We start from the raw sequence: 15,762 nt of genomic DNA, 5'->3' as shown, positions 1-15,762 counted from the left end.
CCGTGCCCTTACACTCCGTGAGGAGGGTGCGCCGGGGCCGCCGGCAGCCCGCCCCGGGACCTGCCCCGGCCCGGAGCCGCCACCTGCGTTCCGCCTCCCGGCCGTGCCCGGCCCCGCGGGGCGCCGGGGCGGAGCGGGACCCGGCCCGCCCCGCCGAGCCGCAGGTAGGGCAGCGGCCCACGCCGTCCCATCGCGTTCTGTCCGCGGTCGAGTCTCCGCGCCCCCGGCGCTGGCCGATGGATCCCGAGGCGTCCGGGGACGAGCTGTCTCGCCTGCGCGCCCTCTTCCTGGCGTGCGACGCCAGCGGCTCGGGCCGCATCGAGCGGGAGGACTTCGCTGCCCTCTGCGCCGAGCTGCGGGTGCAGCCGGCCGAGGCCGAGGCCATCTTCCAGCGCCTCGACAGCGACCGCGACGGGGCCATCACCTTCCCGGAGTTCGCCCGTGGCTTCCGCGGCGCCACGCGGCCGCAGCCCGCTGGCAGCGAGCCGGGGGGCGAGGACATGGAGGAGGAAGAGGCATCAGCGGTTTGGGTCGCCGCGGGGCTGGAACAACCCTGGAAGGACTTCGAGGTGCGGCTCGGAGACGAGGCGAGGTACATCCCCAGGTAAGGTCCGGACCCGCCCGCTGCGTCCCACGCCGACCCCGGTGGGGGGAGCGGGCCCGCGGCCCCGGGGTCGGCGGGCTGGGCCATGGGCACCTCGGCCCCGCCGCTGCCGAGCTGGCCCCGCCGTCCTGCGGGGCGGGAACGGCTCTCCTGGCGGAGCCGCCGCCGGCGCTGATGCAATCCCAGCTGGGGAGCGGCCGAGGAGGCTGACCCCTCGCCCCCGTGCCTGCAGGTGCAGAGAGCTCTCCGCACACCTGCCTCTCGGCTGCGGTGGTTTCCAGCGGTGTTCTTGCAGCCTGCAGCTGCTCCTGGCTCCCTCTGCTCTGTTATGCCAGCGACCCACGTGGGAAAGTCTGGCTGCTAGAACGCAGGAGATGTGAAGTTCTGCTGGCTCCGCAAGAACTTTCTCCTCGTGTTGTTCCCCGACCGGCCCCCAGCATTTTTCTTTTAGCCCAGTCAGTCTTTTCCTGGTAAAGGCTGACCAGCAACATCGTTGCCTCCACATTAACGGTGTTGGTAAATATTGCCCTCTATGGGATGAGCTCCCTGAAGTTTGTGAGAGTCTTTGTCCCCGGTCTCAGTGAAATGAAGACAACTGATGGTAGCTGTGTTGGAGAGTAAACCCATTTACCACGGGTCTGTCAGTACGCGGCTGGTTCTAGTGTACAGAGACACATTTTGGTCACTCTCAGGAATCTCCCTGAAAGCTGAGGTGGTCAAAATGAATTTGAAAATGTTGGCCATAGAAAGTACAGAGTGGTTCTGCTTAATTTTAAAATTGTAATTTATGATGGAAAATAAGTAATCTGAGTTTCAGGACTTGGCAGCTAGTCAAGAGAGGTTAAGAAAGTAATGCACTTGAATATAGATAGCTCCATGTTTTTTCTATATAGTGCTCTTTAAATTCCTACCTATACCAATTTGGTTCCAGCCACATTAAAAATATTTTGGATTATGAGGCGAAAATTTTCTTCAGAAAATTTTTCAGTTAACCTACTAGTCATGTGTAAATCCAGAGTAAATTTTCTTTTCTTTGTGGACTAATACACTTTAGTCTTATTGGACTGCCCCATTTCAGACAGGTTAGTATTTTTGTACAGGTTTTAATTTGTTCATGGTGCTTTCCTTGTTAGACACTTGCTTTCTAAAGGACAAAAGACTGTTTGAGAACTTGCAGACACAGTTAAAAACCTGAACTCAGAAACTCAGTAGGAGCTGGAAAAAAATCTGACTCACAAGCCAGTGGTAACTTGTGAAAGCATCTGTCTCCTGTTGGTAATAGTTCCGTTTCAGTATCTTGGTTACTGTTTGCAGCAGCAGTTTCAGTATAGTCTGTGTCTAAAAGGATAATAGGAAGGGGAACAGCTTTAATTGGCTCCACTATGCAGACACATCTGGTAATTTTGCTAAATTCATCATGACATAATGTAATTTGTGTTATGGTTCTTTTACATAAAAACTGAAAACTAAGTTTTGATGGTTAAATACTATCAGGTAGGCAGTAGTTTGATGTAAATGTTTCTTATTCAGGTTCAGATTTGAGCATCCTTCACAGTTAGCTGTATTTATTAGATGTGTGTCAGTGTCAACTGAAAAACAATTGGTTTTTTTTCTCTCTCATCCTGAAGTGCTAGGAGCAGGTGTGTTCTACAGCTCAACTTTTTTCCAGTTGTAGTCCATGTCTTTTTTTGTTGAAATATACGTGTAAAGTTTTTTTCCCATGTGAGTATTCCCACTAAAATCATTAGGACCACTTACATGAGTAATAAATAAATTGAAATTCTTGGAGAATTTCAGTAGAAGAATATAACAAAATCAAGTGAAGTACAAGCTGGACTTCAAAAAAGATATTTATCTTTTTGTTTAAATGATTTAATTTGTTTTAGTTGTTTGTCACTTCAAGTTTTTATTAAGGAAAGGGCAGTACTTTGAAAACTAGAACAGGCTTGGAACACACCTGAATCTTTAGTGCTATAAAAGAGTTGGCATTCTTATGCTGGGATTTATTGCTCTTCATAGATTTGTTGTGACATTGATATCTGTGAGAAAAGTAATTACAGAGGAGAAACTCCTCAAAGCCAGATGAGTGCAGTTGGGAGTCCATGTTTTTTAATCTCAGTTGTGTGGTTTTTATCTTGATCCTTTTGGGGTTCAGTTCCTCAAAATGCTCTGCCTTGTGGCCGCAGGCTATGGCACAAGACTGTGGCCAGCAATACATTGGCACATGTGCTTTGATGCTGTTGGGGTTTATATAGAGAGAAGCAAGGCATAGCAAATGGAAGTAGAGAGGTAAGGATTGAATTCAGGAGAAAATGACACAGTAAACATCTGTGGTCTCTGTCCCTCCTCAGCTTGAGTGGAAATCATGGAACCCATGGAAATCAAAGGGAAAATGTCCACGATGCACATGGTTCTGTCTCCGTTGTTTCTGAAACTGGAAGTTCAGTTTCTTTGACTGAACTTTTAGAAGACCTAAATTCCCTCCATAACGAGGTGTGAAACTCAGTAACAGAGCTATACCTTGCCCCAGTCCTCAGTGTAGTAGCAGGCATTTAATGCAATTTGTTTACTGCCAGATACTAAAATAAGCGTATATTAAAATAAGCATATTTCGAATTTAATTACTTCCTTGCAAAAGATAATTTTATTATGGGATGGATCATAGCTCTGCTGTTTGGTGTATCAGTTGCACAGTCCTTTAAGATTATACTTCAAAATATTCAAGTCTGTGCTGAAGCTGTGGTTTTATTTTTTGCAGTTAAACAGGCAGAGTCGCATTAAAGAGTCTCTGTACAGCCTTTCTCCTTTCCTCCTCACTTGAACAGATTTTTTGTACTAAATTAAGTTTGATTTCTTGGTTAGGTGTTTACTGTGAGTCAAAGTATGTTTGCCTTAGCCTTTACTTGTACTTGGTGGGCAATTTGCTTCTAGGGAAAATAATGGTGGAAGGTCTTTGCAGGCTGATAACCTAATATGTGGAGTCAGACTTTAGTGGAATTTTACAGAGGGTTGTTTGCTGTTGTTGTTTTTTTTTCTTCTTGTTACTGTTTTGATTTGTTTGTTTTTAATTTAATTTAAAATGCAGCTACCCTTCTGCATTGTTACATTTAATCAGGAATAGTGAGTAATTAAACACAGAATCATGCAGTGCCTTTAGTTTATATGTATTTATAGTGAATTGCCAGTTGGAGATCTGTTTTATTGAGAAGTCAACCATGTTCATTAGTTTATTCTTCTAGGAAGTATTTGCAATGGTACAGGAGTGGACGAAAAAGAAACGTACCTTTTTGGTGCTCCAGACAGTGAGTGCTTCAGTGCTCTGCTGCACTGGAAATGTTTAGCCCTTGATGGTGTTACTGGACTGTTGCATTCTTTCTTGTGGCCAATCTCAGTTTGAATTTCAGTGGCAAGACTAAAAGGTTCCCTCCATGCTCTTAATAGACAGTTGTTTTCCCTTAAGAGTGTGGGAATGTCTCCCTAATGGAAATCCTTTTCCACTCTTCAGTTTGAGCAAGGAATAATCTAACATCCTTTGACACTACAAGAAAAATCTTACGAATGCTGTGGCATTTCTCTCTCTAGAAATAACAGGCAAAAAACTTCCTGGAAAACAGATTTTTAAATTTCAATGTCAAAGACTTCAGTCAGGAAGAACAAAGGCTTGGGAATGTCAAAAAGACTAAGCCCTACCAGGAAACTTTTGTGCAATATTTGGCAAATTGGATAATCTTGTTGGAAAATGAAGTAAATTAATTAGAGCATGAATGGATGGATTAATCTGAAGCAGAAAGTTTGTATCCCTGTTTCGAGTTAAATCTGCTGCCACTGAGAGGCCTCATACTCCATTGCTTTGCTATTTAGTCTTTGTTTTATTTGTGTGCCTTGTACTTTCAGCCAAGCTGACTATTCATCAGACTCAGATTTCAGTGCTGCCTGATTGTGAGATTTTATGCCTCATACAATTCCAAAGTATCTTAATGTGATTATAATAACAGTGTGCTCCCAGTCATGTCATCTGGAGCTGTATAGAAAATGTGGATCTGGGGGATTTGATCAAATGAGAAAAGCATGCTGTTCTTAATGTGAGCTACTTAAACTGTGAAAACAGGCGATGCTCATGGGATATACCACTGTACTACAGCAAAGAAGAGAAGCTCTGCTGCATAAAAACCCATCCAAAACCTGTCTTGCTCTTGCTGTCATAAATTAGGATGGATTTTTGCCAAAGTCAATATAGAGCACAGTATTAACTTTTTACAGCAATTTGTGTTTACTTCCATGAGATGATCAACCGTGATGTCAGAACTGGAGAGGTTTCCTTGGAAGTTGAAGCATGTTCCCTGGAGAGGGGATAAAGGCAAATCATGGGAAAAGCCACATGCTGTGTCCTTTTTTTTTCACCACTGTGCTGGAGAGGGGGATCTGTTCTGTGGGAATGTTGTCTTGTCTTTTAATACATATCATGACAGGGGTCTGAGAGATGTGCTCTGCTGGAAATGTGGTGAATGCCTTTCTGTGAGCTAGAAGACTTTCTGAGCTACTTTAAAGTTTACTGCTCTTTGGATTTTTGCTTTAATCCAAACAGCGTCTGTGCCAACAAATTTAAGCACTGTAGCATTCATTTTCCTGGATTATTTTCCTGGTATCATCATGTGATCATTTGCCATAATGTCTTTGAGGTGCTCTCCTTTTCTTCAGACTTAATCTTTCCCTGCCTGTCCCACAGACTTTTCCACTGCTGCTCCACTGGATGTAAATCACACCTCTAAGGGAACAGCATTCATGCTTTGGAAACATTAAAAATCTTTCCTCTGGGAATCAGACCTTGGCTGAGCTGTCTCATCTCGGGGTTACTGATTTGATCGTCTTTTTTTAATGCAGCCTGGTTCTGAAGGGGCAGATACAGAAAAAGAAAAGGTAGTATTAAAAAAAACCCATAGTGCTTCAAGTTTACAAATATTTTGAATTTTACACCATGTTAAAGTTCTGTGTAATCTATTTTTCCTTCAGGCACTCCATCTAGAGTAAGTGTTAGGCACTCAGCTGTGACATAGTTAGATCCTTTCTAATCTGGATCAGATTTGGTTGTTCTTTTCTGCTGACTGGTACAGTGGCATATCCAATGTGTCTGCTTTTCAGAAAAAAGTACCTGTTGATCTCTGGGAGGCACACATAGGCTGTTGGTCTCCAGTGTAAGGACAGGTATCAGATGCATAATGCTTTAGCTTTGTTTTGTTCTGACCACCCAGCTCAGACCTTCCCAGCTCAGACCACCTTATGCTTCATCTCTTCACGTCCATACCAGAACAGAACTTCTACAAGTGATGAGAGCAATTTTACCAGCTGATCTACAGTAGAAAGAGATCATTAAAATAGTCTTCTAAAAGCTAGTACTGCCCTTAGGGTCAGACTGGGTGGCCTGTGTCAAACAGCATATTCTTTCTGGTGACCACACATGTAAGATACTGAGCAACTCTGGAGTTGTTATTAGTTGAAAAAATTCCATCATCTTTCTCTGAACTCTGTTCAGAGTGTGGATTATGAGGCAAATGGTCACTGTATAATCAGCAAACCAGAAATAATACTATGAATTGGTAAGGATTAAGATAGCTGTGTGGATTAAAGGAAATTATAACACAATATAATCTAAATATTTGATATCGCCAAAATCAGTGTTGTGGGGTTTTTTGGTGTGAGTTGTCCCCCTGCCTCCCTTCTGCTCCTCTTCTATTCAACCATGGTATTTTAAATCTATCATATTAGAAATTGCATTGTAATCAGAGCAGTTTTATTTTCTTTATGCAGTTCTCACAGGAACTCTCTGAAACCATGTGAATACTGTAACTTTGCTTAAGTTAACTCATGTGAAGCTGTGCAAATATTGACTAATTACTCTTACTAAGTACTAATTTTACAGATGGTTTATGCTATAAACCATAGTTTGAGATGAGGTAAGGTAAAGCCAAAGTAGTCCTTGGCCACAATGCTATACTTTTTGTGGATTACTGGTATTTGGCGTCTGCACTTTGCAGAAGCAACAGAAAAAATGCATGCATGATGAATAGTATAACCATAGTGCCAGATGAACAAAATGACAAATTTTCATGCCATATATTAGAAAGTGCTCTTTCTATGCATTAGTATTTGCGAATACCTTTAAGTTCCACACTAACACAAATGTGTTAATGTGAAACTTATAGGTGTGCAGCTAAATACACTGAAAAATGAATTTAGGATTTCAAGGAAAACGAGTTTTAAAGAGCAAGTCCAAGCATTTGAGACTAATTTTGCTGAAACATTTTCTCTAGCAAAAGGACAGACTATTTAGAGTTCAAGTCAGCTTGGTGAAATACATTTGTAAAATATTCTTTGATAATTAATTTTGAATAACTAATGAATTTGCAGAAAAATAGCATGTATTCAAGAAGAAGGGGCAAGAAAAAAATTGGGCAGTATTCATTGCAGCTAATCTGCCCTGCTGCAGCAGTGTCACTGATATTCACTAAATCATGTGAAAACAGATGAATGATTAAAAATATAAAAATGGCAATTTGGAACAAATAATCTTCAAACATTTACTGCATGTTGATATAATATGAGTCCATATAATTGCTGCTATCTTTATCATGGATCCATGGATACTTGGAATGACTAAATCACTGACAATCTTTGCAGTTCATGAAAGCATATTACATCCCTCTGAAATCATAGGTGATTAAGTAATCCTGCTAATTTTGTTGCATGACTTTGATTTCTCATCTGTTTTGTTGTTGTGTTTGGTGGTTTTTTGTGATTTTTTTTGATTTTTTTTGATTGATGTAGTAGTTGTGAGTCTACTTTTTAATTGAGACATCCTGTATTGTTGCTGTAGAAGCACTCATGTAAGTATCATTGAGAGTTTCAGTGACCAGCTGTGATCTTTCCAGGCCCTTTCCGGACTCTTGCATTGTTGTACTGATATTGGATATGGATACTTCTTGAGCCTAAGTGCTGCTTCCTAAAACTGTGTTACTGAAATATTTTGAATCCAACTGTGTGGTAGCTGGTCATTGGGCAAAACATTTTTTTTTATCCCAGAGGGAGAATAAAACCTCACAGTAACTACTTTGGGTTTCTGACTACTGCATCTTAGAGCAGACTTAGATGTGGGGCAGAGGATCAGCATTATAGGCCTACTGATTTATAGCTTAAATTCAGGCACGTGTATTTCCAGATCACAGAATATTCTGAGTTGGAAGAGACCAACTAACATGGATCGTGAAGGCCAACTCTTAAGTGAATGGCCCAGACAGGTTTTGGTCCCACAACCTGGTGTTATTATCACCATACTCTAACTAACTAACTCAGGTTTGCATATACTTTGAAAAGAATTACAGAGTAGTTATGGTTGGAAGGAGCCTTTGGAGATCTTCCAGTCCAACCTCCCTGCCAAAGCAGGGTCGGCTAAGAGCAGGAATCTGGCCAGTTTTGAATGTCTCCAGAGAGGGAGACTTAACAATATCTTTGAGCAGCCTCTTCCAGTGCTCTGCCAGCCTCAATGTCAAAGAGACTTTTCCTCATATTGAGGTGAAACTTCCTCTGTTTTAGTTTAGGGCCGTTGCTCCTTGTCCGGTTGATGGGCACCACTGAAAAGAATCTGGCACCATCCTCTTGGCACCCACCTTTCAGATATTAATATGTGTTAATGAGATCGCCTCTCAGTCTTCTCCAGACTAAACAGGCTCAGTTCCTGCAGTCTCTCCTCATAAGAAAGATGCTCCAGACACCAAATTATCTTTGTGACCCTCTGCTGGACCCTCTCCAGTAGCTCCTTGTCTCTCTTTTACTTGAGGAGCCCAGAACTGGACACAGCACTCCAGATCCAGCCTCACCAGGGCTGAGTAGAGGCACAACTCCCTCGACCTTCTGGCCGTGCTCTTTCTGATGCACCCCAGGATACCCTTGGCCCTCCTGGCCATAGGGGCACTGTCAGCTCATGGATGGCTTGTGATCCACCAGGAGTCCCAGGTCCTTCTCCACAGAGCTGCTCTGTAGGGACAACCCCTGGCCTGGGCTGGCACTTGGGGCTGTTCCTGCCCAGGTGCAGGACCCAACACCTGCCCTTGTGGAGCTCATTAAGTTTCTCTCTGCCCAGCTCTCCAGCCTAGCAAGGTCCCACAGAATGGCAGCAGAGCCTTCAGGTGGATCACCACTCCCTCAGTTTAGTGCCATCAGCAAACTTGCTGAGGGTACATTCTATCCCTTCATCTGGGTCATTGATAAACAAGTTGAACAAGACTGGTTCAAGTATTGATCCCTGAGAATGACATTGACTACAGGCCTCCAGGTGGATTCTGGAAATGTCCTTAACAGTTTTTTAAATGCAAATCATTAATTGAATAAATATACATTGAGTAGTTCTTTAATGTTGCATTATTTATACAGAGTTTGTAGCATCTGATGATCAGATAAATCTGTTTGTTATTGCTACTGTTTGTGAACTTCAACATTACTCTCTTTAGAATACATTTTGAAAAAGAAATTGTGTGCATACATTGGAAGATATTTAACTTACTAAATACAGGTAATACAGGATTAGCCTTTGTAAAGGAGATCCTCTGCAAGACAAAACCACATAAATTTCTCAGGCATCAGTAAATCTTTATCTCTTTGTGCTGGTTTAATGTTTCTCTATCTCAAAATAAATGCCAACATTTCAGCTGGAAGCAAGTGTTACAGCATCCTGAAGTTGTTAAATTGTTTAAAAGGGAATTTGAGTGATAGTAACATTTGTGGTACTGTTTTAGTAAAGTAAGTTAGACCTTCAGTGGAGAAATCACATACAAGAAGCAGAGTGCTGCAGCATTGATAATCAAAGCTGTGGAATTGCTTCAAGTGAGAAAAAATGAAGAGAATACACACTTGTTGGATTGCACAGTTGTTGATATCATGTGTATGGTGAATGTATTAAGTAGCACTACCTGCCCTGAAGATAGGAAAACTTTAGCTGTCTAACAAGGAGGATTGTTTAATCAGAGTTGAAGCTTTCATTTGCAACTAAAAGGGAGCATGTATTTGTAATGTTAGATATGGTGTTGGACTTGAACTTGCAAAACATCGTTTCTGGCTGTATTTCTGCTTCTGATAATGTGTATTTCCTAATTACTGGCCTGTTTTCTCCACCTTTCTAGACATCATCTTCTCTGTTCCTTTTTTCCATTTGGTTTTTAAGTTGTTGAATACGTGTTCATGTTCTAGCATATAGTCAATGTCAATCACATTCAGTTTTCTTTAGGACAGCTAAATTCTGTTGCAGAATATTTTCTGCTATGTTGCCTAATGTAATCCAGGAGTTGGAACCTAGCAAGTAAAACAAAGGTTTGCACGACATACCAGTAGCATGAACAGAAATCAGTGCTATTTGTGTAGTAGACTTTGTAATAGTGGTTTGGCTCTTACGCTATTCTTTTTTTTTTGTAAAGGTTCTTTGCTCTGACAATTAGAACAGCATACAATCTATGTAAATTAGTCCAGATTAAATAGAAATCAGAATATACTATTCCTGCATTGAGGCAACTTTTCACTGTGAATTTCAGGAGAGCTTTTAACAACTAAAATACCAACAGAAATGTTTTCTTTCTTCTTTATGAGATATAGCTGTCATTTTTCACATGAGAGTAATATACAGAATTAACTTCTTATGACAGATTTATTTGGATATAGACCAGAATAATTTGCGTGAGACTGAAGAGCTGTATTCTTATTTTGCTTACAGCCCACCTCCCTCTGTCTCCTTCCCCTTTTAACTTAGGTAGTTGGCATTCATACCCGTTTTCAGTTCTTATGCAACCTCCTGAAATCTTATGTTTCTTCATGGATTATGATTAACATTAGAGCAATCAAGAAACTTGATATACATTGTGGGGTACTCCAGTGGCATTCTCTTCACTACACCATGAACAGAAGTAGGCAGTTTGGTGTTTTTTTAGTTTTTTTTGTTTTGTTTTTGTTTGTTTGTTTGTTTTGTTTTGTTTGGTTTTTTTTCAGTAGCTATAGTAAAGCAGAGAAGTGGAAATGGTAAACATAATTTAAAGAATTTTGACATACTGTACTGAATGCTGAAAGCCTGTATCTAGCTTGCTAAATTTTAAAAATAGGTAAAGAGGGGAATATCATAATTTGTAGTAAGTTTCTCAAACCTGTAATAGAACATTGTTCCAAATAAGTGCATTAAAATGTGCATATTTCTCTTTTTCAGACAAGAGCAGGTCAGTGTTCTGTATCAGAACATACACATAGCAGAACCAAGATTAATCCAGCCATATGAGCATGTCATTAAGAACTTCATCCAAGAGATCAAACTTCAAAGCACAGAGATGGAAACTCTGGCAATAGCGGTAAAAAGGTATAGTGAATTGTCTTTCTAGTTCAGTTCTGTGGTTTCTTTTTTATTCCTCTTCTCATGCTTTTATTGATTAAACTATTGAGAGTTAATGCTAAAATCTGCCGTGCAAAGTATTTCTGTAAACTGAGTTCTGAAGTTAGTTTGTGTGCATACCCTTGTGCATAAGCATATATAGCAGCCTGAAAATGATTGCCTGTTCATACTTTTGATAAATTCTGGGCCAAATTTTTGCATCTATTGTTAGTTAAATGCCTTCAAACATTTTGACTCCTCTTCCTTGGCTGCAACTTTGAGTTTTATCATACATATCCACTATACTTTAATTTTAGAAATCAAATTTTTGCTTCGTGAGCTTCAAGGAATGTATTTACCTGTTTTAACTACTTGGCACTGTCAGTCTCACATCATAACTGCCAAGACCAAACAGATTAGGTCAGAACAGAGATCTTGTATGTGTGGGTGATGCAAGTTGCTTTTGAAGTCTCTTCATAGGATAACAAGGGGCATCTTTCATCTTTGTAAATTAATTTTAAAAATGCAGATGTATTTAATGCTAATCATCAGCTTGCAGCTGTTATTTAAAATCTAATTTGCCAGTATCTTCAAAATAATTTGGGATTTAGGTTCCTAGCCACACCAGTTTCAAGGTCTGGGCAATGTTAAACTGTTTCCTTGTCTTTCTGTCTTATTTGTTTCAGTTGAGGTGGGCAGATAGTTTCACACAGTGTTTCTTTCAAGCTGGAGGGCAATTCCTAGGAGAAAATTTTCTTCTAAATTTTAGGGCTCAAGACAAAGCAGCAGTTCAACTCAGTGAGTTAGAGGAAGAAATGGAACTACGGATACAGGCTGCAGAGCATAAAGTTAAAAAGGAAGTGAGTATTTTATATTTACAGCATTTCATAATTACTGAACTCTCAGTGGTCTTAAGCAGGATTGATGGCCACGTGTGGTTTGATCCTGATGGACTGACTCAAAGCTGCTCTAGGCAGGGCCTGGATGAAAAAATACTCTACTTGAGATGAAAAAATGCATGATCTTAATGCTTTCCTAAAGAGGAATATCTGCTTAGGTGTAATAAACCAAGGAAAAAAAGTCTCTCCCTTTTGTGGGAACATACTGGCCAAGAAGAGTACCGTTCTGAGACCAGTATTGAAAACAGACTGGAGAAAATTATATTTCAGCACTAAAGAATGTAATCTAGTTCTCCTAGTAAAATAATTTATGTATAATTTAATGCTTCAATTATTTGGTCCTTCTTTGTATATCTGCCTGGAGTAATGATCTTTTTTTCCTCCGTTCTCCTGCAACTACATTTTAGAGACTTAAGAGAGGGTAACTGTGATCGCAATGTGCCTGGGCCCCTCAAACTCAATGGGAAATTCTGTTTTGATCTGCTCAATTTTATCTGTTGTTTCAACCCACTTGCAGTCTATATGAAAAGGAGTAAAAATCCTCTTCTCTTACCCAGGGAGAGATATATTAGAGCCACATGTGACTGAATAATTCAAAGGAGCAAGACCAGCTCCCTGGTTCATTTTGAATTGTTACTACATTCATTTAAGATAAGCCAAACTTTATATGAGCATAACAGTTTGTAAAAGTGTTTTAATGAGGGCATAAAAAATGCTTTAATTAAAACGTATAGTATGGGCATAATTATTGCTTGGTCGGACACGTGGTGTACTGAACATCTATGTGTATTTGCTATGGGTTCTTTTACCAGAGTACTTGCAGAACCAGAAGTAACAAACTTCTGTCTGCCAACTTGCTGATTTTAAGTAGTTCACACTAATTGATATGTGAAGGTAAATGGTATTCTGATAGATTTACTTCAAGTAGCTTTTTATCCTATACAGTAGAAAACAGTCCTACCACACCATAAAAGCCTATTGTGTTCCTAGAAACAAAATATAATGGCAAAGAAATCTTAAAGATATCACACCTGCCAAAAAAATGTGTGATTTGATGTGTTTAACTAATGGTAATGCAGCTCCTAGTAGAGATAAATTTTCACTTCCAGAGAAGCTAAGATGTTAATGTTTAGAAAACAAATACATTTTCTCTGAAAAATTACTCTCCTCAAAAAGTGACAAATCACTGAAATACCCTTTTTCACTGCTTAAAAAAGATGACTGGGATGTGTGTGTTTGCAGTTATGTACTGGCATTATGCAGAAGTGGGTCTTCTATGTATTATCTACATCTAGTCTGTGTTCTCAATCACCGTTTGCATCTAGCCATAGGTATGAAAGATGGTCTGTTAACTTGTTTCTCACAAGGCTTTTTTAATTTTCACTCTCCAGTGTTCCTTGTAGCTCCTAGCTCCACATACCACACCTACTAAAACGCCCCGAGTGTAAATGTTAAGTTATTTACTTTGTGGGAATGTACTAAGCCATTAATCTTAATGTCTGTAATCAAGGCTATTGTTTGTCAGAGTGATCTCACTCATGCCACCGGGACACCTGCTTCTGCATGAGCCTATCCTGTATTTTGTTTCTTCAAGGGAAGCAAATAGTTACCCAACAATACTTACGAGTCCATGTAGTTGGCAACAGTAGGGGAATCCAACTTAAATTGATTACTTGGATTGTTGTTTTAACACATGAATACCAGCGTCACCTACAGGAAATTCTGAATTCTAAGCAAAATCTATGCCTGCCTCTTCCTTGTGGAAACTCAACCTGTCTTATAGGCTCCACTTCACACTGCTGCATTCTGACTTCTTGTGTTGTGAAACTGGAGTCTCTGGGAATGATTGGAATAAGTAGAGCACACCAGTCAATAGCACACCACATCCCTGTAGGCAGTACTTGGTGCAGTCTCTAAACACAGGCACACACCCTGCCATATGCCCTGGTAAAAGATGGCATTGCTTCCCTTTCCATCTGTTGAGACCATCCTGGTGATGTGGGTGGTATTGAATAGACAGCAGTGAAACCACCCCCTTGTCTCTGTTCCTGGGATGGTACCATTTATCTAAGACTAGAGATGCTGTCATCTGCTTTTACTGACATGGGCCTGTAATGTTCTAACACTTGCAAGCAAAAAAATTAAAAAGAAGGGAGTAAAAAAAAAGTGACATTGAGAATGTTAAGCACAGGAATCATGAATGAAAAACACTGAATGGACCCAAATCTTTACTCTCATGCCACTATTTTATTTCTATGAGTCTTTTAGAAGTGGACTGCAATTACAGAATCAGAACCTATGGATCTTCAGGAAGGGACAGAATAGAAAGACACATTTGTCTAAGCAAAAAGCATGTGCTTTCCAAACTAATGAATGAATTTTTTGATAAACGTCTGAAACCTGTCTCAGCTTCTAATGAGATTGAAAATATTGCAGGAGAAGCAAAAGGCTGAAGAAGCACTGAATGAGCTGAAGCGCCAGTATGACACTGAGGTTGGGGATCTTCAGGTGACAATAAAAAAACTTAAAAAGGTGAGTTGAAGTCTGGTGAGTTTTTTTAAGTATTTTAAGAAATCTTGACCTTATGAAATGCCTCCCTCAAGATGGATAATCATAATTGTAGGTTTCTAATTTAATTTGTATTAGTAAATGGCAACTGCAGATAATTTTTAGGTTGTGTTTACATTCTGTGCTATTGTATTCATGCTTTGTAATTTGTTGAAATACTTAGGAAAGGGAGCAGCAATTATTACCTAAATTCTGTAGCTTAACAATTTTCTAGGTCCATCAGGTTATTAATATTGCAGTTACCTAGTCTTATGTTTGGCCCATTAGAAATAGTCCAATACATTGCAACTAAGTATTTGTAATTTATAAATAAAGATGGAATTTGAAACACGGATATTGTAATTTAAATATAGTGCCTTTTAGTACCCAACTTTATGTATAGTGCCTTTTAGAGCTCAACTGTAATCTGAGATAGTAATTTGATTCCTAGTAAAAAAGTAAAATGAAATCTCAGGTAGGAATGATGTTTTGGAATATTTCATAATTTGGGTTTAATTTTGACCTTGGTTTTTGCTATAAGTTTTATCAGAATTATAGCAAGCAAAGTGGATATATTTTTTGGGTTTTGTATTTAATTGCACTTAGAAGAGCATTTGCAGAAATGGAAATTTCTTACAAGAAACATGAGAGCTTCTTGTCCAAGTACTACATAGCTGAGGTAGTAATAATTTTTTATATTTTTTTAAGTTAGTGTTTCTCTTTGTTTCTATCTTAACAGCAGTCTTCTGTGTCACTAGTTATGAATATTTTATACCTAAAGAGCGAAAAAAGCATATCAACCTTCTAGAAAGCCAGTGATTTTTGAAATAATGCTGTCTGCTAGTACATTTAGAAAAGCTCTTAAGTTTTAAAAACTTTAGTAACTGTAAAACCTTTTAAGGATTATTTATTGTGATTTTCATAAAGTTTTTTTTAATCAGAACAATCAAATAAATTAATTGTGATTTTTTTTAATACTTCCAGCTGGAGGAGCAATCCAAGTCTGTCAATCACAGGGAAGATGTAGTTGAACTGAAAAAAAGGATACATGATATGTTGCTGGTAAGAGAATGTTATTAACATATTAATTTAGCCTCAGTTTTAGTGTCTGCAATACAGATTGTTATACTTGTGGGAATTTGGGTTTTGATTTTTGTTGGGGTTTTTTTTGTTTTTTTTTTTTTTTCCTTACATTTAGTAATGGTAATCTAGAAAATAAACCTTTGAAGTAGTGGGTAAGTGTATGTGGATCTTTTAAATTGAGAAAGAACCTGTTTAAATGTATACGCATTCTATGTAGGACTTTTAGAAATGGC

The 15,762-nt window shown here is 39.6% G+C and overlaps 1 protein-coding gene across 1 annotated transcript in view; it reads left to right on the top strand.

The window, feature by feature from the left end:
- The first annotated feature begins 236 nt into the window (after positions 1–236).
- The window catches only part of RASEF (RAS and EF-hand domain containing), a 28,270-nt gene continuing 12,744 nt past the window's right edge, over positions 237–15,762 (top strand). The window contains exons 1-5 of the mRNA XM_036403483.1: positions 237–604; positions 10,842–10,988; positions 11,770–11,860; positions 14,336–14,431; positions 15,431–15,508. Coding sequence (XP_036259376.1) covers positions 237–604; positions 10,842–10,988; positions 11,770–11,860; positions 14,336–14,431; positions 15,431–15,508 — 780 coding nt within the window. The remainder of the gene's footprint in view (positions 605–10,841; positions 10,989–11,769; positions 11,861–14,335; positions 14,432–15,430; positions 15,509–15,762) is intronic.

The sequence above is a fragment of the Molothrus ater genome, chromosome Z (genome assembly GCF_012460135.2).
Source record: "Molothrus ater isolate BHLD 08-10-18 breed brown headed cowbird chromosome Z, BPBGC_Mater_1.1, whole genome shotgun sequence".
Taxonomy (NCBI): Eukaryota; Metazoa; Chordata; class Aves; order Passeriformes; family Icteridae; genus Molothrus; species Molothrus ater.
This window is presented reverse-complemented; position numbering and strand designations above follow the sequence as displayed.